Raw genomic sequence first — 27205 nt, forward strand, 5'->3', positions numbered from 1 at the left:
TTTTTTCCTGACCGAACGGCCTTTAATTTAAACACAGATTTATTGCCTGTGCATGTGACCAATTTCAATGTAAGACAACTGCGCCTTCATTCGCGTCTTCGTCTGACAGATGCCTCCGGAGCTGCTGTGCAATTTCGCCGCGCCATTCCACAACCCAACTGAGAACAATTGACGAATAAAAAGATCAACCTTTTGATGAATTTTTTGTTCGCCGAGGGGAAAAGTCTGCGGGGCCACGTGTGCAACGATTTATGTGCGTGCGCAAATAGACTCATATGCAAATCGACTCATGCTCTAAGAGACTCATGTGCAAATCGAATGATGTGCAAACCACCCTGTGTGGACACCTGCGTGTTTATGTGCTCCCCCTTCTGTGAAAACGTGAGGACAGAATGTTCCGCTGAGGACGCGTTTTTTAGCGGTGCTGCATAGATAGGGCTACACCGCGGGTAACCTCGAAGGGTCACGCACGCATACACGCACACACACCGGGTGCCACGGAAATACATGTGAATGGGTGAAGAGGCTTACGCCACCGCTTCGCATGACACCATACACACAGAGCGAACAACTGTGAGCCCCCTTCTTGGCCATTTCCGCGGAGTTAAAAAAAAAAAAAAAATTCTTAAATGAATTCTGCTAACAATGCCATCTTTTATGGCGACAAGAATTCAGTGCACTACAACGATCTGAGCGAAAGTGCTGCAGACAGGTGTCTGAAAAATGGAGGCATGCAAAACGATTATATAACGAGCAATGATGTGACAAGTGAGGGAGTCGATATCGCAGTGGATCCCGGGGAAAATGGGGCTGGAAATTCGGCATACCTACATACACCTCACCACCAGCACTTAGCACCAAACCGGGGGGAGGGAAAAAAGAAACAGCACGAAAAAACAGAAAGAGACAAATATGACCGAATTGAAGAAATCGAAAAATACCTAAATATTAACAACGCCACGAATGTTTGTTCACTGAGAATTAAATTATGGGAAGCACTAATGCTGTATGTAAACAATGTAAACGCAGAGCTGATTTACTTCATAATAAATTGTCTCATGGAAGTGGAAGTGTACTGGGGGGAAGAAGCAACCAACAATTTACAAGACATTTTAAACCTAATAAATGATAAAAAATATAAAGAAGTGTCAAATAAAATCGGAGAAACATTGTCCAGTTTGTCCGTAACGACAGGAAAAGCGACCGAAGAAAATCCTTTTTTTTACACACTCATAGTTTCCTCTAGCAGAGATGAAAACAGCAATAACTACAACTCCGATTTGGCATGCGAACTGAACAAGATTCTGCATTATGAGAATAACAGACTGTCCAACCAAAATAATAACAAAAAATTGGAATACAAAATTATCGAGGTGAGTAACGCGAAGGAGGCTCTCCTAGCTTGCTTAATAAACTCGCAGATTTTGTCTGTTGTTCTGGTGGACAATTTATCCATTGATGAGGAATACAAGAGGGAAAGGTTTGAGTTTTATAACTTCAGTGCGGAGAAGTCCATGAACAACAAGTGCGGGGCAGTGTCTCCCTATGGGCTGAAGTGCGGCATTGTGAACGGCGGCGCCCAGATGAAGCCCCCCTTCACGCACAGCGTGCATAACGGCTCTTCCTTCAACAGCAGAGATGCCATGCGGAACATGATTCTGTCCAACTATCGTGGCTCCAACGGTAACAATGGGAGCGTCTGCAATAATTACTGCGGCGGGAATGGTCACTGTGGGAATGCCCACTGCGCGAACAACCCTAACAGCAGCCGAAGCACTGTGATCAATGAGCACAAGAAGGGAGGAGCGAACTTGCTTATGAAGGACTACAAATTCGATATAGGGAACTTCGTGCTGGGGTACGAACAACTGGTGGCTGCGCCGTTGGAGAAGATGAAGAAGGGGTTTAACAGCCTAGTGATCCTGATTAAGAGCATCGCGTATATTAGAAGCTCCGTGGACATTTTTTGCGTGTGCACTTCCATCACGCTGGATAAGCTACAATCTGTGAATAACAAAATAATTAGGATTTTCACCACACATGATGACCACAGCGATTTGCACGAATCCATCCTGGATGGAGTAAAAAAGAAGATAAAGACGCCCTTTTTTAACGCCTTGAAAGCGTATGCCGAAAGGCCCATTGGGGTCTTTCACGCACTAGCCATTAGCAAAGGGAACAGTGTGAGAAGAAGCAGATGGATACAATCGCTCCTTGATTTTTATGGTGTAAATTTATTTAAAGCGGAATCTAGTGCCACCTGTGGAGGGCTAGACTCTCTACTAGACCCACATGGGTCATTAAAAGAAGCACAGATAATGGCTGCACGGGCGTACGGGAGCAAGTACTGTTTTTTCGTCACAAATGGAACGTCCAGTTCGAATAAAATAGTGATGCAGGCATTGGTGAAGCCGGGAGATGTGATCCTAGTGGATAGAGCTTGCCACAAATCGCATCATTATGGATTTGTTCTAAGTCAAGCCCTACCATGCTACTTAGATCCCTACCCCGTGTCGAGATACGGAATATACGGTGCAGTACCGATATATGTAATTAAGAAGACGCTTCTAGAATATAGAAATAGTAACAAGCTACACTTGGTTAAATTGATAATTTTGACCAACTGCACCTTCGACGGAATTGTGTATAACGTGAAAAGGGTCATAGAGGAATGCCTAGCCATCAAGCCTGATTTAATTTTCCTGTTTGACGAAGCATGGTTTGCTTACGCATGTTTTCATCCCATACTGAAGTTCAGGACGGCTATGACCGTTGCGGATAAAATGAGGAATCAAGAGCAGAAGAGGATTTATAACAAGGTGCATAAGAAGCTGCTGAGGAAGTTTGGGAATATAAAGAGCTTAAACGAGGTATCAGCGGAGAAGCTTCTAAAAACGAGGTTGTATCCGAACCCGTCTGAATACAAAGTGAGGGTATATGCCACGCAGTCCATTCATAAATCGTTGACGTCTCTCCGACAAGGCAGTGTCATTCTGATCAGCGACGATAACTTCGAGTCACATGCCTACACCCCGTTTAAGGAAGCATACTACACCCATATGTCGACCTCGCCAAATTATCAAATATTGGCCACGTTAGATGCGGGGAGAGCTCAAATGGAATTGGAAGGATATGGCCTAGTAGAGAAGCAAGTGGAAGCAGCTTTCCTCATTAGAAAGGAACTAAGTGAGGATCCTATGATTTCTCGATATTTCCGAACCCTCAATGCGGAGGATTTAATACCAGATAGTTTAAGACAGTGTCATAATTTGTACATGAAACGGAAGAAGAATTGTACCAAGGAGGGTTATTCTACCGACTCGAAAGGGAGTGTTAATGGGACGTATTCCTGTGTGTCAAACAATCAGGGTAGGGGAAGCATCACTACAAAGGAGCAGCGTCCCAGAGCACTGCGCAGGGGGAAGAAAGGTGGAAGCGTTACAAAATATGAGCAGCGAATACAGAGTAGCAACATATCGTCTCACGAATGTGTGAATGAGACCAATGGGTGCTCCAATCATGTTGTGCGCAATTCGCTCATGTTGGGAGATTCCACCAATAACAATAGCGCGGCGGAGGGGGGCCTAAACGACTTTGGTAATAATGACCCCCGTGGGAGTGTAAAAATGAGCAGACGAAAAAGCCGCAGAGATGAGCGAAACGGAAAGGAGGGCGGAACCTCTGGAACGATAGACGACAGCAACAACGGAAGCATCATCCTGAACAGCGAAAATGAAAATCTAAGCTTTATACAAGATAGGCATAATAGACATTATAGCAGTTCCTCCTACTCAACGGGCATGAAAAATTTTTTGGAATACTTCGAGTGCTCCTGGTTGAGCGAAGATGAATTTGTGTTGGACCCCACAAGGATTACTCTCTTCACTGGGTACTCAGGAATAGATGGAGATACCTTTAAGGTGAAGTGGCTAATGGATAAGTACGGCATCCAGATAAATAAGACGTCCATAAATAGTGTCCTCTTCCAAACGAATATCGGGACGACCGGTTCCTCTTGTCTCTTCTTGAGAAGTTGTCTGTCGCTAATATCGCAGGAGCTCGACCAAAAGAAGAATCTCTTTAATGAGAGAGACCTAAACCAGTTTAACGACAGTGTGTACAATTTAGTTTCCAATTACATCGACTTGTCTGAGTTTAGTGAATTCCACCCCTTGTTCAAGAAAAGATATTCTGACTCGAGAGTATTCAATAGGGAAGGAGATTTGAGGATGGCTTTCTACTTAGCGTATGAGGAAGATTACGTGGAATATATTTTAATGGCTGACTTGAAAGAACGAGTAAGACAAAGTGAGTTGATCGTGTCGGCTAGTTTCATCATTCCATACCCTCCAGGGTTCCCCGTGCTGGTACCAGGACAGTTGGTAAGCCAAGAAATCGTGGACTACCTCTCAGGTCTTAGTGTTAAAGAGATACATGGTTATGATGAGAGCATAGGATTCAGATGCTTCTACAATTTTATCCTAGAATATTTTTACAACCTGGTAACTTCCGACCCCTATGGCTACTACCACAAGATGGATAAGGAAACCTATGAAAGATTGAAGTATGCCAATTTGAGCAAACGAAGGAACATGGATAGTTCGTATCACCTCTATATATACGACAATGAAACGAGCAGGATGAAGAAGATGCATGTGTGTAATGGCAGCTTCTCGATTGAAAATAATGCTGCCATTAGTGATACTTATGAGGATCTTGTACAGGTGCACAATCTGAGGAGTGACCACGGAAAGGGTAACCACCATCACCTGCACGTTGGTGCGTACGACGGTGTAAACAACAATTCGATGTCCAGCATTCCAAACTTGCCGCAGGCAGCGGCAGTGGGGGACGGCGCGGTGAAAGGCCCGAATGGAAGCGCCAAAGGTGGAAGTGCGAAGGGTGGAAACGAGGGAGGTGTTGTCCGGACGTCGGATGGCACCTCCAACAGCGCAGGTGTTAGCAGCTACGCTAGAAGGGGAAGCAGGGAGGAGGGGTTCCAGGGTGTAAGCGGAATGAACAATGAGAAGACCATTTTCAACCCCACGGTTGGCAGTTTGTCCGAGAGCAGCTTCGTCAAGTCGCGGGGAAAAGAATCATCTCATGGGAGGGAAGCGACCCGCGCTGACCAGAGACTGACGAACATCTACTACCACCTCTCAAACGATATGATGAAGTACGACCAGAATAGTTCTCTCGTTAGTAAAATAAAAGAAAATGTGTTAATTGTTCGGGGCAGGAAAGCCTACACCCGTTGCGGAAGTGGCAGGAGCTCGGCCAATTATCGCTATCGGGATGATCCCTCCCCATCAGTGCCCAAGCACAAGAAGGGGAAGAAGTGCAGGGGGTGTAAATCTTGCGGTGGAGGGAGGAGCAGCCAGACGGAGCTTGTCAAGCGAAGGGGCCAAGCGGATTGCATCCCCCACAAGAGAGAAGACACAGATGACTTCGCGAGTGAAGGCAGGAACGAGGACCATATGCACGGCAGGGGAAGACAACTCCAAAGAGGAGCTTCGAATGGTAGAGTTACGAAGAAGGGGAAAAAGAAGAATTCCGCCAAAAGGGCATCATCAGGCCGGGATATAGCCGCTGTGGAGAGGGAGGCAAGTAATGCGGAAGAGATTGGCGAAGAGAATGCGGATGATAATACCAACAGCGATGGCGACACGACTATGCCCGACGAGGACGGTGAGAGCACCTCGGCAGCAGAGGAAATAAGGCAGGGTGGCAAGGCTCAAAACGTGGGAATAGACAGTGGAAGTTACAACGCGAAGAAGAAAGGCGGTAAATGGGGAAAGGGGCTACAACAAAAGGGTACCCGTAACCGTGACCGTAACCGAAACTGCCATCGCGACTGTAACCGCCGCACTGATGACAGCAGCAACGCACAGAGTGACGTCACGGTGAACACTTTCAACCAGGCGAATTCCATGTCGGATATGCACTGCGTGAGGAAGGCGACAGAAAATGATAGAAGTGAAGACGACAGGTATAAGGAGGATGGGGGTGGTCGTGGCCTCATTCCAAAGATCAGGCAGTCGAACCCTGTTATGTGCAATCAGTTAGGGAAAAGTGAGTTGAGCATGAAGATGCAGAGAAAGCGTCCATCGGGTGTAAGTCACTCGAACAGGCCCCTCAGTTATCCGGACACTAAAGACTATTCGTACTGCTCCGGTTCGAGCAAGAAGGGGAATGAACTGGAAGGAGCGGGGGGTAGCAGTAAAAGGGACAATAATAACGCGGGAGTTGCGAGAGGAAGGGGCAATGGCTCTAGCGCGCAAGGCAGCGGTATGGCCTCCTCGGAGAATTACCAATCCAGCGAGAGCCTAAACAAAAGGAGAACCCACAGCCACGCCAGCGGGAAGAGTTCCAGTGGGCTCAGCGGGAGTGAAAAGGCCAACGATAATACTACTCGGTCTGGGGAAAAAAATGAGAAAAAAAATGACCAAGAGGTGCACAAAGTGAAGGAAATGAACAGTCGAAATGAGTCGGAGAAGAATGGCTCAAATGAAATAGCACTCTTAAAAAGAGAAATTTTTATTAGTGAGGAAGACATAGACAAGATAAGCGTGGACGACCAAACTGGTGGTGACAACTTCTCGAAGAACAGACTCACTCCGGAGATTCACCTACCACGTAGCAGCGACATCATTAGTGGTGGTGACGACGTCAGTGGCAGTGCAAGGAGAGCAGGAAGCCGAGTTGATGCCCGTATACACGTGAATGGAAATGATGCCAATAATGGAACCCCAAACACGCAGGGAAAAGGTGAAGTAGCCTTTTGTGGAAATGAGTTTCACTATGATGAAGAACACCTGAAGCTAAATTCTGCAGATAGAGAAAACAACGAATTGGAGAAGAACTGCATGAGGAAGTTAAACTCGCTTAACAATAATAGCTACATAAATAATTTGATAACACATGTGGACGATGACACGTTTATTCATAAGGAGGGTAATTTCTTCCTGGAGTGTGCCCTGACCAATTCCGAAATGAACGGCAGTTCCTTCGAAATGGAAATGTCCCTGAATAATGTGTATTCTAATGGTGGCGAGGGGGGCAGGCACCCCGGGAGCTACGACGGAGGAAAGAACAGCGACTTTGAGTAGGTACAGTGTGAGTGTAGGTAAAGGAGGGGAGCGTTCATGGCGACGCGAGGTATTATCCATACTCGGGATGCGCATGTCCTTTCGTCAAGACGTTGCCTCTGTAACTTCATGTGACTCTGTGACTCTATGTCTCTGTGCCTGTGTGTGTGTGTCTACCCTTTTTAGTAGCATAAGCGGAATTGTCACGCCTTCTCATTTGTGACGAAAAAAAAAAAATTTCCCTTGTTTTTTCGCATTTTTATATCACGATTTTTCCCTTTTGTAAAAACGTACGTGGATGAAAAGAAAGGTGACCAGAAGACAGTACTGCATGGTAAATATGGAATTTCGACAATATTGTTCGCGGGCCGGCAGGCCAAACTTGGACACAATTGCTTTCGTAAACTCTTTGTTTTTTTTTCCTATTCATTTTTTAAATTAACTTAATGGTAACGTAATGATGTATAGTTTTTTTTCTTTACATAAAAAAAATTATTATTGTTCAAAAAAAAAAAGGGATAATCCTTAAGTGGGGAGTTATACATAAGAGTAATCCAAACAGTTGCACGCCGTCTACCTGCGTCTGTAACTGAGGTAGGTGTTAAAGTAGTGGGACACCTGCGAGGGGTACAAGGGGGTTGAAAAGGAAAGTCTGATGAGTGTTCATGGGTACCCTAGGGCGCATAGCCTAACGGGTTTAAACTTCGCATCATCGGGGTGTATTCCCCTCGGTATTTACCTTGTTGAATATGTTCAGAAGGGAATTGGGGACCATGGGGTGCGACAAGCACTGCCTGATCATTTCTGGGGGGGAAACGGAGGGGAAATGGGCATTAAAATGGGCGTTAAGGTGGGCAGTTAAATGTGTGACTACCCTGGGCGTCGGGGAAAGATGTTAAAAAGCCGCGCCTTGCCATATATACACATTCCGAAACCGGGATGGACAGGCGTACCTCCATTCTTCGCGTAGCAGGCGTGGAAATACGAATCCGAGGAGCTATACCTAAGTAGGATAGGAGAAGAATATTTTTTTTTAAGATGGCCGTTTGGCAAGAATGACAAAATGAAAGACATTTTTATCCTTCCTCCCTGGTGGGTTCTCCTCTTTATTTGAAAATCGATTGGCCTTACTTGAGCTTGAAGAAGTGGAGGTAAATGATTAAATTCAGGAGACTAACTCTTTTCAGGAAGAGACAAATGATTATGAAAACTAAATTGTAGATTTCGATGTTGGCTCGCATCATGTAGACATTCAGGATCTGCTCAAGGGGGGGGAAGGAGGAGGGAAGAAGTAGAAGATATGGAGCAAGATGAAAATGGGTGAGAGCAGAGAAAGGCCAGACAAATGACACTTCTCAAAGGAGTTTCCTTCTTCGAAAGTAGCTCATCGTCGCATTTGGTTGGTACCACATCTAGCGGCACACAAACATATCTTTACCGTATGATCCAAGTAGGACACAATTTTGTTAAGATGGTGATTCCTGTGAGCAGGGTGCCAAAGGGAAAAATAATGTGGCCAGAATGGTTAATTGTAAAAAGACATGTCACCATGTCGCGCTGCTGTGCCTCTGCGCGCATCTGTGAGCATCTATTCCCTGCTTGCACGGTACACATTACCTTTGAATTGCGGGGGGGAAATGGGACTTAATTTGTTTATACATTAAGTACGAACTAATTAAGAGGGTAAAAAAAATTGGCAAAAATATCAGCACGGCGTCTTTGATGAAAAACAATATCATGGAGTAGGACAAGTACTGGCCTAAAAAAAAAAAGGAAACACAGAATGGATAGAGGGGCGGAGGGACAACACTTTTGATTAAATTGGGGGGAAGCTACGTGATAATGATAAGAAATTATTTTTTCCCACGTGGTGTCCTCTTTTGGGCCCATTTCTGACTGCGTCTATAGCCGTACCCTTTTCGCTCGAGAAGAACTGCACGAGGGAAAAATTGTGCCTCTGCGTCTTGTAGTCCGTGTATAGCAAACTCAGGAAGGCGCAGAAGTAGGACAGACTCATGAAGGTGCCCATTTTCTGCGGAGGGGGGTTGGGGAAGCGGAGGTGAAGGTGGTTGCAACGACGGGACAATGCAACGACAGCGCAATGCAACGATGAGATTACTACCGCGTCGCTGCTACCTTCCCTACCTTGTACAAACTCAAATTCAGGGACAGCAACACAAAGTAAAAGAGACTGACGCATAGGACGAACGCGCTGAAGAAAAACGTCACCAGGGGAACGTGCCCGCCGTAAGTGTAACCCTTGTTGCCGTGCGCTTGGAAATTGGGGGGCTGCGGCGTTTCCTCCTTAACGGCTTCAGTCCCAAAACTGGCATTCACATCGAGGTTCTTGTCGACATTCTTCTGAAAATATTTCTTCTTGTATTTCTCGATATTGTGTATAGATGGGAAGGGATATAAATTGCTTAAGTAGAGTTTCCATTTTTTGTCGTTTACCCAGTCGTGATCTGAGCAAAGGGAGTGGGCAATGCGGGTGTGTGCAGAGTAGGAAAGTGGGTAGTGATACCCATAGTGCCTGCGCGTCTCGCATGTGTCATCACCCCCCCAACAGACACATATACGTGTGCATATATGCTCATGCGGAAGGGAAGCAGACTGCTTTGTCACAGTTTATATTGAAGCAAAAAAATATTACTGAGAAACTTCTGTTCCGCCTCGGTTAAGGTTTTCATCTTCCCTTGAACAATGGATTTATGTATGACAGCACAGGGGAGACTCGAAACAATTTGACCAATTTTATTTTTAACTCGTTAAAGGTTCGCAATTTCGATGCGATATTGCAGCATAAAGGCAAAAAAAAATTATGGCTTTAAAAAATTGGGAAAATTGTATATCCTTGGTAACAGAGCCATGATTAAAAGGGGGTACTTTCATGCAATGCGGTCCTGTTAATTAGGGTTTTCCTTTCTTTTTAATTCCAGTGTGAAAGCGCTTTGTTATGCGTTTTTTTTCTCATTTTGTGAATTTTATCGCAAGTTGGGCATGCTCATTATTGTGAACAGGAAGAAGTGGGTAGGAATGGGAACTTTCCTTTCGACGGAAAAAAAAAAAAAAAAAAAAAAAGATCTACCGCTGACCCGCCGAAGCCACGAGAATGCGGGAAAAAAATAAATAAATAATAAATAAAGCAAAGGCGACAACACCTTACCCGTTGTATTAACCGACAAAACGGAGTGAGAGAACCCTATGGAGGTAGAAAAAGTCACCCCAACTTAGTTTTTACAGTGAACCATTTTTAGAGAAGGAGATTCTCCAAATGAGCAACATCCTTTGAGGCAACCCCCGAAAGCTGAAGCGAACGCCATTAGAACCGTGTCATCCATCCCTTTGGTAGTTTGCTCTTTCCCTGGTTGACGATGCTTCGTTACATTTGCCATTTGAAAACTTCCTGCGAGCGCCTTTTCCCAGCAACGGTCAGTAATGACCAACTGCTAACCAGGGCTAGGAGAAAGAATTCAATACCCCTCTCTACCATGAGTATGTAATGGATGCTCTTATGTATCCTCACCGAGCGTACTGTTCCGTTAGTTTCCCCAGCGTCACCACAAGGAAGAGGCTTGATGCCCTCCATGAGCTAATGTCAATCCCAGTACCCCAAAATGAATGAGCGAATTATAAAAGAAAAATTAAAAGCTTCAGTTAATCACCTGAACAAGAGGAGGCTAAAGTTTGAACTGAAAATATTCCCCATGAAAAAAACGGTGTACGAAATTTTTAACATTTTTTCCAAAGAGTTAAAAAGAAAGTTGAGGCAGACTTTGATGGAGTTAAAGAACAGGAAGAGGAAGTGTGACGTCTGTTCGGCGCAAATTGATGTCTTCACTCCGTTTCTTGCTTATGAGATTGACGTGAACAATACGACGTTTCTGTTTCGCAGGATAGAGGTTCGTGTGACGCAGAGGCGGGGCAAGTGAAAAAAGGAGAACATGGAATTATTACTTCCGCTTCGGCATCTGGGCGATTGCATATGCCCAGTTTGTGTGACCCCTACCGTGTGGAGGGGGTATACCCATAATAGGCACCTCACAAATGAGTTGCACGTCGCAAAAGAGTTGCACTTCTCAAATGAGGTGCAGTTCACATGCCGTTAACGCGCACACCTCGTACACGTTTCTCCCCCCCCTTCCTTTTAGGCCTACTGCTCCAAATGCCTTGAAATAAAAAACTTCACCCAGTTTTCCCGCCAGCTTTACCAAAATGTAGACGCCGGGGAGCTCCTCAACTTTGCCCCCATATACGAGCATTACTATCAGGTGAACAATTTGGAGATGCATCAGAAGAATATTCTCCAAAATGACATAAACAACTACTTCTGCGTCTCCGTGTTGGCGAAGAACTTAAGGTGGACGTGCTCCACGCCGCACAGTACCTTCGATGAATTTTTAGAGTTTTCACTACGCAGTATAGAGGAAGAAGAGGAAATCACCGTGAACGAAGATGTGTCGAAGAAGAGAAAAACGGAAGAGCCAGCAGTAGCCGATATTTTAAACAACACCAAAAGGAAGAAGGTTCTCAGCACTTAGAGTGCGGAGAGGGGGACTAAAAATAACTGAAGTAAAAACGGAGGGCACACCTAAGTGTTTTTTTTTTTTTTTTTTCCATCATTGAATTAGCGGCAGGAACTCCTGGCAGGGAAGTGACTCACTTGTCCAAGCCTTCCCGAAGAGGTACCATGTTAACAGCCCATCTGCGCAGGGTTCGCAAAAGAAGGGCGTACCCATAGGAGAATAATTTTGCTGCCTTTATGGCAATCCTTTTGCAAGTTTCATTGTTTGGATCATTCATTTATTTATTTTTTATATGATTTTTTTTTCTGCTAGTTTGCATTTATTTGCATTGTCCCATTGGGGGGGATAGCGGCTAAGTGTACGTCCCCGCCTCATTTGAAATTCATAACCTTTTTCTAATTAGTTAGACGACAGGAGGGGAAGCTCCTTTAATTGGGTCTCGCTGTAGAGACTACCCTATTTTTGGCTGTATTTTTTTTTTTTTGGCGAAGTTGTAATAAAAAGGGGGTGGGTAAAAATGGGGCAGCAACACAGGCAGGGGAAACCACCTTGCGTACATAAACATATAATATACAAGGTGCATACAAAAATGATGAGTAGGAGGGCACCACGTTAGGATGTGGGAAAAATATGCCCCTTTTTTGCACAGGCTGTCCCTCAAATGAACGACGTCTCGACGTCCGCCTCATCCCCGTCGTGCTGGTCAAGCAGGGAAAACTGGAGAAAGTGGTTGGGCCTGTGTATGTCGGAGTAAAAGGGTTGCGGCATGTCTAACAGCGCGGAATATTTCTGATTATTGTTAAATTTGATACCCATCAGATTGTAGTTCCATATGTTATCATCAGGGATTAGAAAGAAACCAACAAAGACATTGGATAGTAGAATCTGAACTTGTTCATACAGATTAGTGGCATTCGGATAGGCATACAGATCAGCTGAATTTTGTTTGCTCTTGGCAAATATGTATCCATCATCAGTTAATTTGTAAGCATTGATGGTACAGCTACCAGGAGTGAATGAACATGTAAGAATAATCGTGTTGTTTTTGTCCCATATTTTGGAGAAGTCTCCACTGTCGTCATTCGCATTATCCTCAGCTGTGATGTCGTCATCGGAGTAGATTCCCCCTGTTCCATCTGCTTTTCTCTTCTTCCTGACTTTACACTCTTGCAGAAATGACAAATGTGCAACCATGTCGTACGTCGTTAAGTGGTTGGACGTGTTGGAGCAGTTGGTCGTCTGGGTGTGAATCCATCCGAGGAGTTCTAAATTGTCCAGATATTTACTCGAGGGCAAATAATTTGAAAGCGTAACAGATTGGTAGTTTCCAATTTGGGGGGGAATAAGAATGCATTTGATTTCCTTCACATAGGAGTTATCAGGTGGTGAGGAACCATACAAGAAGCCTCCAATTTGTATTTTCAAATCGGAAATGCAAATGAATTTTTCAAGTAAATTTTTGGCAATGACGTAAGTGTAATCGTTGATGGAGCTGATGGTATTCACGCCGCTGTTTCCTCCTTCTTGAGTTACACTCTTTAACGAACTATTATTGACATAAATATTTTTGGTTCTAAAGAGTAGGGAGTTGTTCGCAAGGTATCGGATTTTCCAATCCGTCTTTGTTGTGAATGTCTGCTGTTCATGAGGGGATAATGTTGAGACGATCATTTCAGTTCCATGCTTCGTGGTCGTCTTGGACGTCGTAACCTTCATTTGTTGTTCTATATTATCTAAATTGCTCTTTTCCAGTTCTGCAATTTGCTGTCTCTGTATAGATGGCGGGGTTATTTCCATACCTAGCAGGATGTCCCTTATTTCGTTCTGAGTTAGCGAGGCGATGTGTACATTGTTTCTCTTCGCATAGTCGTTAAGAATTAGATCTTTCAGTTGGACTTCTAAATTAATCCACTGGTTATTGTTGAAAGAGGGCCAGATATGATGTGGCTGCGTTACTATGTTCTTATTCGGTTGCAAGAGAATTTTCGTCTGCTGCGGGTTTATGTGTAAACTTCTAAGTATCAGGATTAGCCTACTAAATGCGGTGAAGGACGAAATTGTGTTTAGCCAATCGTCATACAAATTGAATAGAAGCATTTGTGGCTGGGTTGCCTTTAATATGAGGTCTCCTATTTTGTTCAGCTTTAGTAAGGCTTGAAATGGGAGATTCAACTCTGTTCCTTTGATTATAATATTGGGGAAGTCTAGCAAGTGGACTTCCAACGGATCTAGCATTCCTTTCCTTGTTACGATAATTTGTTTTGGTTGTTCTTCTATAGGGAGAGATCTAATTAAGGAGGCCACTTCCTCTGCTGTCTTCCATTTGGCTAGCTGAGATAACCGCTTCTGTCCAATCCATACAGACGTGTGGATAATTTTTAAAAAGAGCTGTCCTGTCTTGGGGTTCAAAATGAAGATGGCGCCATTAATCGGCTTCGTAGTAAGATTGCCTTCAAAGGTCTTATGGATGGTAACTCGATAAACGTTGGTGTCATCAACAAACCAGATGGTCTGCGAAGAAAAAAGCTCATTGTAATTCTGAGTATTCAGGTACGGTTCTGTTGGTTCAGAGGAGTATAGTTGAAGCCCCTTTCTGATTCTTTCCCTCAGTACATAGAGAGACGGATTCGACTGAATAATTTTCTGCAGCGCTTTCTGCATCAACGGTTTGAGATTGTTAAACCAGTTGCCATACGCAGAGTATAGGTTATATGCCAAATCCACTCCTATTAGGACCCCCGTGAGGCAAGGGTATATGGACAAATTGTCTGTGGTGTAATCTAGGAACTTGGCTCGGCTGTACCTCTCAATGTCATGGGAATCGAAGTCTCCCCATCGGAGCTGAATGTCAATCCAGTACTGGTTGGACGTGTAAGGATAAGACCCCAGGGCTATCGAACTGTTCGATTTAATTTCCAAATTGTTCAGAAAAATGTTATCCTCATCTGAGAGTAGAGACGGTTTGGAAATGCCCCATTTGTAATTGGCAAAGAGGAGAATGTCCGCACAGGAGCTATTCATTTTATAGGACTTCCTCGGGTGGATGGTCTCCTTCTGCACCGTTTCGATTTCGAGAAGGTCCGAATTCAAATCGAACACTTGACATATGTCCATAACTAGCGATTCGTGAATCTTCTGCCACAGATGTGCTCTAAATATCTGGATCAGCGATATTTTCAGGGTGGGAATTTTGCCATGCATAAATATACCTGTTAGGTCTAACTGCACTTGGAACCCTACGTATACATTTGCACGATTGATTGTTGGGGACCACCACAGGGTAAATCTTCTGTTGGGAATTTGATTCAGTCCACTTCTCTGCGCATTAGTTAACTTCTTATATTTCATAGATTCTTCAAACCCGCTGGCTTTCTCCCAAAATAATCCTTCCCATGTGGGGAAGAAGGTTCCTTTAAATAGCGTATGCTCTAGTATCCCTTCAACCCCTCCCAGGGCTTGAATCATGTCTGTTCGATAGTTACTCAGATTCCACAGCTTTCCATCGTGTCTCTGATTGGTCCACCAGAAGGGGTTACTCTTAATAAGTTGATACTGCTTAAATAGCTGCCTTATTCTCCACCCCTTGTCGTATGCCAAAGTGTGTCTGTCTTTCTGAAACAGAGTGTTAATTCGGGGGATACCTTTGTCCCAAGAGTCTTCCAAATCTTCCAACGTGATTTTCTTATTTTGATTATGGCATTCGTTTCTTTTTAGTGCGTATTCGCACCATACTCGTTGGCTCTCTAGGAATTCACTCTCCCAGGTGGAAATGTATCTGTATAGGTTAGGGATAAGCTGGTCTTCTTCGTGGGAGAGCCCGGCTCTAAAATGGGTAATTTTCCCGCTGTCCGTTTGCTTCATATAACGTAGGTCCGACTCTGGGATTAATATATGCCCCATGGAGAGCATTCCCAGCCCACCCAATTCTTTAGGGGTGTAGAACACCACGGGGGGAAAACGAGAAGGCATCTTCGAATTTAGACCTATCTTTATACGGGTCTGTATTTTATTTTCACATTTTACCAAGAGGTCTAACAACTCTTCTGTGTCTAAGACAGCCTCTCTGAAGTAGGTCATCAATCCGATGAGGGTGGTGTTCCATTTGTTTGCAATTTTGGTAAACGTGGTGCTTCCAGACGACATTAAAATTTGCCTGACTCGATTTTCAAATCGTTTCATGCTATTTTCTGACACTTTTAGGTACGCCTCTGCGGTTATTTCTTTGGTAACTTCGTTTTGCAGTTTCCACGTGCCTTCCTTTTCGCTGGATGATATGATCACGTTTTTTTCTCCTCCCCCGGGTTGATCTGCATCTGTGGTGGAGGAAGCTTCTTTACTTTGGTCCTTCTTTCCATACTCGTTTATGTACGAGGTGTACATGTTAATGCCGTATGACAGTTGCCTTATTTTAGGGAGAATGCGGACTTCAAATCCGGCAATGGTGAAGAGTAAATTGGGATTGTCCTTCGAATAAACGCTTACGAAGGTGTTGTAATGATCCCAATCTAGCGAAGTTAACGATCGGGGGATCCTATTTTGAATCTCCCAGAATGTTGCTCTGCCGAGGTTAACATCATGCTTCATTTTTCTCATTCGACAGTCCCTTGGCCAGCACGTCTTGTTATTATACCCAACGATGTTTTCATTATTTGGGTCCGGATTTTCTGTTAAAAATTTCTGAATCAAATCTTTCGATTCTTCATTCGAAAATTTGAAGAGGATCCAAATCTTGTCTACATATCTGCAGTAGAGTCTGATCGGATGCCTCGTCTCCACTCGCACATTCTGGTAGCTGAGAAATGGGTTAACATCGTTGTAGGGACCGGCAATGTCGTACGCTCTCGTCAACCCTAGGATGAGTAAGTCGATAATAATGGTATAGTATTGAAAAACGAAAGAAGAAAATTGAAGTCCTCGAATAATCCCAAAGGAGTTTATATGGTTCATGTCTTTAAAGGTAACATTTGTATTATTCTTCGCGGTTATGTAATCCGCAATGTTGTGATCCACAATCAGACGTAGCAATCTGTTCAGCAGCGTCAAATCGATTTTCTCGTATATTTTACTGAACTGTGTTTGCAGCATTACGAGGCATTCATTGTTTTTTGTTTCCCAAATGTTGTGCAGATTGTTTATCCCCTGGCACATTTTATAGACTAGTAATGGCTGCGGTTCGTTGTCGGACGGCTTGACCCAATTGGGAAATAAATTTCTTAGGTCTCCCTCATACCAGAGATATTGGTCTAGGTAAGCGTCTGTAATTTTTTCCAATGGGTCCACTTCGTACACAGGTACTAAGTGTGTGTAGAGGTCTAGGAACGAGATGGATATTTCTTTGAATGCTCTCTGGGTGAGTAGGTGCCTTTTTATTCTAGATAGCGTCTCATACGGGTTGTCGTAGGCCTGTTCTATGAACCCTAGCTCTTCCCTCTGTGATTGATTAAGTCTATTTTTAACGGTAAAGGTTTCCTTGAGTTTCTCCAGAGCCAGAATGAGAAGCTTCGTGTCATGCTTATAATTCAGTGGAGGAAAAGGAATGTGCGTAAATTTACGCGATTCGAACCAGTGAATTGCCGTGGTGTAGAGCGCGACGGCTTCTTCTCCAGTGACATAGGGACCATCCTTTAAGTATTCATGCTGCCTTTCCTGTTCTGCTTTGAGCCAGAGTCTGGTTAGTCTACCTAGATTTTTCTTACACACCGTTTTGTCTACCGTCGCCCCTCTCTTAATCCTCTCCCTGTTATAGTAAGTAGCGTTAATCCACCAATCTGCCTTGAGCTTAATATATCGGATGATCATATTTTCCACTGGGAGAGGTAACCCGACGACCTTCCAAGGGATGTTGGCTTTCCAACATCTCCATGCTTCGCTAAGATGTTGCAAAATGAGTCTAGCCTTCCCTTTATTATTTTTCAGTCCAGCAGGAATCATATCGATTATATCATGCATGACAGCTGCTCTGAGTTCTAAATCGAAGTGGCTTTCAACCCTTTGCTTGGTAACCGTTTTGGCAATCCCTTTGGAGACTCTTCCCTCGAATTGTCTCGCCAGTAAATTGCTCAGCCATCTTTCTAGAAGCGGGATAACCCCTCTGAGGAAGAAAATCCACACTCTCCACAGAGGTGCCCACAATCCACAACCAGGACCTTTCCCCACGGACCCCGTATTAAACCTGTAATAAATTAAATGCTTCAAATCTTTACACATCCTTACTTGTCTCATAAGTCTGTACTTATATCTGTACATTCCTGTCAGTTGCCCCACATGGGCAAATATATACTGTATTCCGTCGGCCAATTGGTACGCATCGATATTTCCAAGCCTATATTGCACATGCGAATCTACTATCGATTTCGTTAGTCTTAGGATTTCTCTGCAAAGATGAAAGGCGTTACCAAAACGAGACTTCTTCCTCTCCTTGGTGGTTAACGTTTTGACTGGCTTCAAATTGAAATTGTAATCCAGGTGAAGGTAATTCAAATTCTTCCTATGGATTAGCAAGTTGAGCATATTGTATCCTTGTCTGCATACCTGGAGACCTACCTCCACCCAATCCATTTCTGTGCACTGGAAAAATTTCGTACTCTTAAATATTCTAAATAGATACTTTTTCTTCATACTTTTTGGTCTCTTCGAGTGTAGGTGGTTTAACACCCAACATTTGAGTAGCTTCTGGTAGGACACTCTCACCTTGACTGGGTACTTTGTCGATATGTGTTCTTTGAACCAGGACTGCACGAGGGGGATGTCTATTCCTCTCCTTGTGTAGCCGCACTTTTTGTTAAATGGGTAGGGAGCATGGTAGAGTTGAATTCCATTGATGGTTCTTTCCGTGTAGAGAGGATACTCATGTAGCAGGGGCAGCATTCCGTACTGCACATTTTTGACTACTATTTTGAGCTTACTCGGAGTTGTGGCTTCTTCCCGTTTGGTTTCGAGTTGCTTCGTCCCGCGCTTATCCTCCCCCGAGCGGTTCTTCGTGCCTTCGCCGTCGTCGAGGTTACCGTCATCGCGGATGTCGTTGTCGCGATCATCCTCGTCAAGATCATCCTCGTCGCGGTTACCTTCGTCGTGGTTATCCTCTTCTCGATAATCCTCGTCGCTATCGCCACGCTCATCCCCATCGTAGGGGTTCCTCCTCTTCTTGCCACCCCTGGCGTAGCCCGTCCTGGAGCTGTTATCCCCCGAGTAGTTCTCTATCGTGCTATTGTCTACCTGGTCCTCGTCTTTATACTTGCTGCTGTAGACGTTCGTGTCGCTGTTGTCTTCGCTGCTGCGGTGGTGCTGGCTTCCCCTCTCGCTGGCCCTTCCACTACTTTTACCGCCGCCATTCCTGTACGTTGTCCTTTCGCTGTTCCGGTGACGATCATCCCCGTGGCGGTCATCGTGGGATCCATCTGACAGAGTCACATCCTGGCTGGAGTGATAGTCACCTTTTCTGTCCCGCCTGGAGTCACGTTTATCCCCTCGCTTGGTTCGTCCTCCTCTCGGGTACTTTCCCCTCTCGTTTTTGTTAGCCCTACCACTTCTTCGCTTGGAATGGGCTGTCCTTCCTTCTCGGTCACTACTCGCAGCGCTGCCATGACTACTATACTCTCTAGCGCTGTCATCGCTGGAATGTTCCCTGCCCCGATTTTTAGAGTGACTAGAGTTGGTCCCGTGTCTTCCCCGGGGAAGCACCTTATGGTAGTGTATCTCCTTTCTTGTAAAAATGAGATAAAAATCGTCCAGATGTTTTTTCTCCCTCTCTGGGTTATCAAAACTTCCGATCTTGTACGATGGAATGGGGTTGATAATAAGGTCGAAGTAGAACGGGGGGAGATCAATGTCTTCCAGTTTGATATAGACACACATAGGGGAGTGGTACTTACTAACAGCAATTTTTCTGGGCCTATTATTATACAGATAGGGGAAGGCAATTTTGTATTCCGTTCTAATCTGTTGGCGTATAATAATTTTGTTAATATCATTAAACTCATTCCAGTCTTCGTCATCTTCGTAGATGTCTCTGTACAAGGGTTCGAATTTTGGTCCACCGGGTATGGCCATATTTAACGCCTTGGCAGTGTAGAAGGATTTCAAATTGAACAAATAAAAATAATTATCGTCCTGAAAATCGCTAAATAGCTGATTTCCTAATCGGTAGAGGACCCCCATTTGTTCCAAACTTAGTTTATACTTTTTATAGCTAGTTCCTAAGATGTGATTCCGATTATAGAGCAAAGGTTTGGAGTCATAAAACCAGTCGATAACACTTCTGTCCTCATCTTTGTCTAACTTCATTTGTATGCACTCTAAGGGTTCTATATCTAGAATATTATCTGCGTAGTCCAGTGGAGGCTCTTCATCATCGAAGGGGGGGAATCTCATTCTTTTGAAATGTTTCCTATCTCTTTTTTCCCTTCTCATCATGATCCACATGGTTCCCCACTGAGCAATGTAAAGAGGATCTATGACGACGAAGATTTCATTCACGAAGGTAATCGCCCCAGTGATGTGATAGATCACCTTTGTGTTTTTAATTTGTTCCCAAGGCATGGGGATATTCTCTAAAAGCTTAAAAACAGCATGCGGCACATATTTCAAGGCACCCAAGTATACTCTCTTATCATATCTGTACTTTTTGTTACTCATGTCGCCATGTTCTTTGACTATTTTTCTTAGATGCTCACATGGCATTTCTTCTTTTTCTTCCATTACTCCAAATTTTTTTTTTTTTGAATATTTTTTACTATTTATCATTTTCCATTTTCGTGCCTTTTCTTTCACTATGTTAAATTCAGTCGGCTCTGGAATAGTGACCTCCTTCTCGACGGTCTTCTCTATTTTTTCTTCCATTTGGCTATATTTCGTTTTGGTATAATAGCTTTCTTCGTCATAATATTTCCTCCTTCTTCTTCTTTTCCTTCGTTCGCTTCGAGATATGTATTCATCGTGCATGTCTTCTGCGTGGTGTCGCCTCTCTCCTCCCATGTAGTCCTCCTCATCGTTCCTGTACGGATAATAATCTTCCGCTCCTCCGCTTTCGTTAAGGTACATCGGTGGGGGGAGGTGGCTCATATTGTTTCCAAACGGGTCTGTCATGTCGTCCATTCCTGTTTGTGTGTAGCCTCCCATGTGTGGCCCATTGGGGAGAAAGTAATACGGCATACCATTCATCCCCGGTCCAGCACCATTCATTTGGTTTTTCATTTTCATCATGAAGGGAGGAGGGGGCAGATTCATCATGTTGGGCATGAGGGGGTTCATATTGGGTGGCAAATAGTTCATGTTGGACGGCATGTTGGGCGGCAGATTGGCCATGTTGGGTGGCATGTTCGCTATGTTTGGCGGCAGATTGGCCATGTTTGGGGGGAGGCTGCTCATAAGCGGCGGCATGTTCAGCATGTTGGGTGGCAAGTTCGACATTCCTGGAGGAAACGAATTCATGCCGTGCACGAAGCTGGGCCCCGTTGCTCCTGCTCCTGACGCAGCGGGAGGTGATGAAGTGGGGCCGTTCTTCCCCTTTTCCGACAACTCCATCAAATTTGGATTCATTCCGTACTGAGCGATGTTGTAATATAGGTTGTTGGGGGGACCCTGGAGGTTACTAAGGAGGTTCATGTTACTGGGTAGTGGCGGGATTCCAGCGCTGGGTATTGGGCCTCTCGTCATGCCATCGTTATCTATCACTGGGGGTGAGTCGTTCTTTGCGTTTTTCGCTTGGCCATTTTCGTAATTACTGGTGTAACTTTTAATTGGGTCATGGTAGGCTTCTCCGTTTTCCTGCTGTTCGCCCTGTGGTGGTGGTGGGAGGAAATACGACAAGTGGTTATCAGGGGGTAGGCAAACAGCTCGATCTACAGAATTACCACGGACCACTCAACGTGCACGTGCGGCGCGCTCCACATGTGCAGCACTCCCGCTTCTTACCTTGTTCGAGCGATCTTCCGCGGGCTGTTCTTGGCCTTCATGGTCGCTCATTTCAGATGGGGAAAGGGCGCTATCTTAGTAGGTTTGCAAGGAAGAATCTACCTGCTCGGGGGAGTAACATATCTGTGTATGCCCCTCCTGATGCGAGGTACACTTGTATGTGCTCTGTTCTCGCTTGCTTTTTCGCAGTGGCTTCTTAACACGGGAAAGAAAACACTATGATTATAAACCAAGGAGTATTCGCCAAGAAAAGAAGTGTTTTTTTTCTGCTTATCTTTCAGATGGTGTTAAAAAGGTTTCTCACTTGCGTGGGCCATTATTTGTGCTAGCATAGAATATGCGTACAAAGGGGCAGTTACATACACGTATAGAGGTATACATTATGCAAGCCATTCATATACCAGTTCGTGCGTACATACATGTGGTAGGTGTGATGCGTGTGGCTGTATTGGTGGCCACAAAAAGGAACCCTCGCAAAATGACTTCGGTTAGGAATGCTCCTCTGGGTTGAGGCCCATTCGGAATAGTAACCAACTCGTGGGCGAGAAGCAATTCTTTCATAGCCATCCGCGGCAACGTACAAAAGGGTTACATGAGCGTATGCGCTATGTAAAGGTAGATATTATACAGATATATATTATATATACATATACGTACGCGTTTTTTTTCTTTAGAGGAAGAAAAAGAAGAAAAAAAAACTGTTCATGTGATCATCCATATGAAATTCCCCTGTAATGTGGCTCTGCCAATTTGATGAATGAAAGGAACCGCGTACAAGTTTGCATTTAAAGGAGCACCTTTATTTCCGGGCTAAATATATATGTGCTCCGAAATATATATCCGTGGTATGGAGGGGCATATAGTGTAACCCTCGGAGTGCTCCCCAGGCAACGCTAATAGGAAGGGTGATGAAACGGTAGGAGAATGCGTCAACAGAAGGGACTCTACCTGGCTCTACGATTTTATGCCATTTTCCCATAAGCACAACTACCTTTAAGGTGCACTCCCCAGTGGAAGAGAAATTGGCATAACTGCAAAGTACACCGCTGGGACGGCCTAACCCATGAACAAAATGAACCAACATCACGCATAATTAAGCAAAAAAATTGAAAGAAATAGTAACTATACTTGCATGTGCTGCCTATGCAGCTGTATAGCAAACTTTAAAAGAAGGGACCTCCATTTTATGGGGAAAAAAGAAAAAAATGCCATATTTATGACTTTTTTCCCCTACGGCGTTCAACAAACTGGGGAGTACAATTTTGGGGCCTCCGCAAATTGGCCTGAATCTATGCGCGTGGTTGAGACCCCCCAATTGATATTTGCACTTTAGGTAGGTAAAGATAAATGCAAGAAAGGATATGCCGCGAACGGGAAAGGAAAACAAGACTCAGTTTGCACGGCTTATCCGTGCTAAAGGGAGACTCACGATCGAGGAGATATACTATGCAAGAAGGATGATGATGTGGGGTATTGGGGGGGAGTAGGCTCTCGCCCAGTTTCCCAACCTTGTTCTTCTACAACTATGCATTGAAGGTTTTTTCCCCTCGTGCACGGGGCACCCTGCGCAATGATTAGCGTTTTTAAAAATGTTCCCACGGTGGGGAAGTAGATATCGAATTATTAGGGCTGTGCCAGAGGCTGGTACTCTGCGCGGTCCTGTCCTCATGTGTGTATGATTACCCATACTGTATTTTCCCCCTCCGCGAGGGCACATTTTAAAGAGAAAGAAATACCCCGGGTGGGTTGCCTCATTTTTAAAGGATCCAACCTATGCACAGTGGTAAAATAAATCATTTTAAATTTGTGAAACGAACAGGGTGACGACCTTCATTCGAGGATAACGTAAGGAACAGTCCTTCATGGATAGCCATACGCGGTTAAGTATCTCTCACTTGCAGATGCTCATTGAGGGAGTAATCCTTACGGAGGCAGGTTTCACCCCCTTCGCAGAGTACTTCATTTACGCATTCATTTTTGCGGACTTGGGGACAAATGCTTGCCCAAAATGGAGGCTGGATGAAAGTCACAAAAGGTGGGGAAAGCGAAACAGTGGGGAAATGGAAATTCCCAATTGTGTTGGTTCATAACACCTTTCTGTGAAGAGCCCCTGTGGTGATATATATAATACCCCCCCCACTGTTTTGCCCATCTTAGGGTATATACTTTCATCGCGCGGGGCTACAGATGTGAAGGCATGTACTTTAACTGTTGCCCCAAATTGGTATTCCCCTCAATTGCGCCTCTTCACGCGTTGCTGAACAACACATGGAGTGACTCCTGTGAAATTTCCCTTCAAGTGTCGCGTATAATGGGAATGTGTAGCGAACCGGGGTGTTTATCAAGGGAAAAAAAAAAAAAAAAAAAAAAAAAAAATTAAATTGAATTAAATTAAATTGGATTAAATCAAATTAAATTAAATTGAATTGGATTAAATTCAATTGAATTAAATTAACTCAACTTGGCATAAATTCGAATTTTTTTTCTTTTTTTTAAGAGGAGCCGTTTTCACTTAGTTCTTCATTTGGGGGGAATCTTTGAGTCGCTCTATTCTGCTGGCATTTTTGGCCGTGCACCACCTCCGATGAGTCGAAGCAATTCCAAGTTAAGGACATGCATGAGAAAAACGCTTCCATAAGGAAAGTGATAAAATAATTGACTTCGGAAAAATGAACCACATGGCTTCTTCCCTCGAGGCATCATCGGCGTTCATCATGCAACGTGTGTTTGCATGTATTCTCTTCTTCCCCAAGCGTGCGCCTCGTAACACGTTAGAATTGTTGCAGCCAAATGGGAGCATCACAGAGGGGACACAAAATGTTGAGGAGGCATCCAAATTGTGGCTAATCGACGATGTATGCAATATAGGGCCTCTAAAAAAAGTCATGAAAAATGGCAAAAGGAACAACTCCTCCGGTGATCGCATATTTGAGAGCGCTCCTCCACGCTCGTGAAATAAGTGCAACGATGTGATCATTTCAAAGAATTCAATAATAGGAAAGGAAATCTCTTAAGTGCTTTGCAAAATTGACGATTTGATAATCGGAAATGGGTAGTGTCGAATGACCCTTTTTATACATCTTAAGTAGGAAAGCTCCTCATCCCCATATCCCTTTCTTGCCGAGGGTTAACCGGTTCTACGCCAAAATAGAGACGCTGCATGCACGTCCCCCCGTTGATTATTTTTATTTTTTTTTTTTTTTGCTTAACCTGTTTTATTCTTCTGTGAAAAATGAAGGCATTTGAGAAAATCCTCTTAGTGATTATTCTAAGTTGGGCTTATCTCATCACCCCCTAGGGTCCTTTTAACTGTCTACACAGTGCCAAATGCACGCATTCGCACCATTGTATAATTGAGCCACTTGGGCGACGGGGCCGGGCAAGTGGAAGAACATTTGGGAAGCAACGACATTCTCGATTGTGCGTCAAACGGATGCGCTTGCAAAATAGTGCCAAGTGCAATGGCAAAACTGTGCCAAGTGGAATTGTAAAATGAGTACACATTAAGTCGGTACAAAAATGTATCATTCAAAATAGAAAAAAAGTTCGATTCGTCGGTTGACAATTCCTTTTAATTGGAACCTTAGAAATTAAGCAACAAAAAGTTGCATGCGGCCAAGTGGCAAAACGCCCGAGGACCAAAACCACTGAAAAAAACAACTGAAAAAAACAACTGAAAAAAACAACTGAAAAAAACAACTGAAAAAAACAACTGAACAAAACATCTGAACAGAACAACTGAACATAACATCTGAACGAAACATCTGAACGAAACAAGTGAACATCTGCATAAACACCATATCTAAACCCTAAATCTTAAAACCTTTCTCGAAAAACTTCTCTCTCCTTCTATTTGCACGGAACCATGTGGGATATTGCATACCTGAAAAGTGTGACGTTATTTTCTTTTTTCCTTCTGGCGGTTCAGTACTTGGAATATTTTTCCATAAGAAAGGGGCAAAGAAATGCACACACCAATTCTTTTGCCCAGTCGCAATCAGCTGCATTAAGGCTTTACTTGGCGTGGTGCGCCCCCGAACAAAAAACGCTGACAACCTTTCCAGCAGGATTTCCATTGCACAGTAGTAGCAGTGGTGTACCGGAGAATTGTCCTAAGGCGGTGGCGCTAAGTGCAAATGGTCATATCAAGGGACATAAAAATAAGGATGACAAAATATGCGCACTTGACCAAAGTAACCTTACTTTGTGTTACAATGGGGTGACTTTTTCTGGGGGAAAAAGTTGCGCTAAACCCTTCGCATCAGCGCTAGTCAGGATGAGGAACAACAGCTGCGCATGCAGTGATAAGGACGATTTTTACAAAAATGAAAAAGAAAAAAATGCACCTACGCTGGATGGGAAAATTGTGAAGCGGATTATCTCTCTCTTTTCTAAATTGCTTGACGAATGTGCTCAAGTGAAACGTAAGTTGACCAACATGTTGGAAGTTTTTCTCACGATAGGAGCTACCCCCAGATCGAATCTTTCCCCCCGGGAAAATGTAGCAGATAGTGGTGCATATACATTTATGGATGAAGATAAAATTTACAAGAATTTTTTTTATTACCCTTATGTGCTTTCTCGAAATGGATATTTAACCAAAGATGAAGAGCTTTTTTCTTTTCACTGCACCCATTCTGACCGTGTCGGAATTATCAATAGTGAGGGTATCACAAATGGTGGAGTCATTCTGGACGAATGGCTAGAAGGAGGAGCACACCAACAGGATTACAAATCGACATGGGATAAAATGAGGTGCAAAATGGACCCCTTTGGAGGAGACATCAGGGGAATGTCACCGAAAATGTCAGGCAGGAGGTTATGGAACAGAAGGGCGCTGTTTAAACAGGCCAATAAGGACGGCGAAGGGAATAAGCAGAAGGATGATAAATACAAGGATGACAATGACCCCAAGAAAAACCCCCCACTGCTAAATGGTTATACAGTATTTTATCCCCGGGAGGAACGTAATAAAAAGAGAAGAACAAGCAGGATACTTTCACTACCATATATATACGAACTCATGGAAGATCCGGAAAAGGGGAAGAAACTAAAAGAAGAAAAAGAGAAACAATATGAAGAAAAAAAATACAAAGAAAATGAAGAAAAAAAAAAAAGAAAGTCTATTAATTGCAGGATCTTGCAAGAGAATGATGAGAAACAAAATCGTTCTACCAATAAGATGGATAGCATAAGAGGAGACGACGAAATATTAGGAGGGAAGGATGGTGCAAGTAGTAAGAAGTATAGACAGTTTAGAATCCTCTTAGAACAGAATCATGCGTCCTATTCCTGTGCAATGGGAAAAGGTGCAGAAGGAAGAAAGAATCAGCGAGTCAGTGATGTATGTCGTCGGAATAGTAGACAGCTTGGAATTGTACGAGAAGAATATATTTCACCAGATAATGGTTCTTCAGACATAAATGGAGATGATGGAGATGGAATCATAAATCATGATGGAACTGACACGGAGGGTAGACAATTTAGGATTCTAGCAGGTTCACCCGAAGATGATGATGAAGAAAGATTAGAAGTAGATGGACCTGACCCAAGTGGAAGCGGAGGAAGCGGAACTCAAGGAGATCAATCTAGCGGAAACAACGGTGGAAGTGGTTCAAATGGTAGAAGGCTTAGAAATTTAGCCGGTTCACCCGAAGATGATGATGAAGAAAGATTAGA

The 27205-nt window shown here is 43.9% G+C and overlaps 5 protein-coding genes across 5 annotated transcripts in view; 3 read left to right on the forward strand and 2 right to left on the reverse strand.

Moving 5' to 3' along the window:
- Nucleotides 1–629: 629 nt before the first annotated feature.
- C922_04766 (lysine decarboxylase) lies at nucleotides 630–7109 on the forward strand (the record flags this gene model as incomplete). The annotated part of the gene is made up of 1 exon (XM_008820345.1): nucleotides 630–7109. The coding sequence occupies one exon, from the start codon at nucleotides 630–632 to the stop codon at nucleotides 7107–7109; it is 6480 nt and encodes a 2159-aa protein (XP_008818567.1).
- Nucleotides 7110–7661: 552 nt separating this feature from the next.
- Nucleotides 7662–9778, reverse strand: C922_04767 (hypothetical protein; the record flags this gene model as incomplete). The annotated part of the gene is made up of 9 exons (XM_008820346.1): nucleotides 7662–7706; nucleotides 7828–7892; nucleotides 8042–8091; nucleotides 8220–8347; nucleotides 8527–8569; nucleotides 8706–8847; nucleotides 9003–9120; nucleotides 9234–9553; nucleotides 9742–9778. The coding sequence occupies 9 exons, from the start codon at nucleotides 9776–9778 to the stop codon at nucleotides 7662–7664; spliced, it is 948 nt and encodes a 315-aa protein (XP_008818568.1).
- Nucleotides 9779–10705: 927 nt separating this feature from the next.
- C922_04768 (hypothetical protein) lies at nucleotides 10706–11629 on the forward strand (the record flags this gene model as incomplete). The annotated part of the gene is made up of 2 exons (XM_008820347.1): nucleotides 10706–10990; nucleotides 11240–11629. The coding sequence occupies 2 exons, from the start codon at nucleotides 10706–10708 to the stop codon at nucleotides 11627–11629; spliced, it is 675 nt and encodes a 224-aa protein (XP_008818569.1).
- A 642-nt stretch (nucleotides 11630–12271) lies between these two features.
- On the reverse strand, nucleotides 12272–21577 carry C922_04769 (hypothetical protein; the record flags this gene model as incomplete). The annotated part of the gene is made up of 2 exons (XM_008820348.1): nucleotides 12272–21391; nucleotides 21527–21577. The coding sequence occupies 2 exons, from the start codon at nucleotides 21575–21577 to the stop codon at nucleotides 12272–12274; spliced, it is 9171 nt and encodes a 3056-aa protein (XP_008818570.1).
- A 4225-nt stretch (nucleotides 21578–25802) lies between these two features.
- Nucleotides 25803–27205, forward strand: part of C922_04770 (hypothetical protein) — a gene marked incomplete at both ends in the record, with an annotated part of 9023 nt that continues 7620 nt past the window's right edge. Inside the window, one exon of the mRNA XM_008820349.1 lies at nucleotides 25803–27171. Coding sequence (XP_008818571.1) covers nucleotides 25803–27171 — 1369 coding nt within the window. The remainder of the gene's footprint in view (nucleotides 27172–27205) is intronic.

This window comes from Plasmodium inui (genome assembly GCF_000524495.1).
Source record: "Plasmodium inui San Antonio 1 unplaced genomic scaffold supercont1.29, whole genome shotgun sequence".
Lineage (NCBI taxonomy): Eukaryota > Apicomplexa > Aconoidasida > Haemosporida > Plasmodiidae > Plasmodium > Plasmodium inui.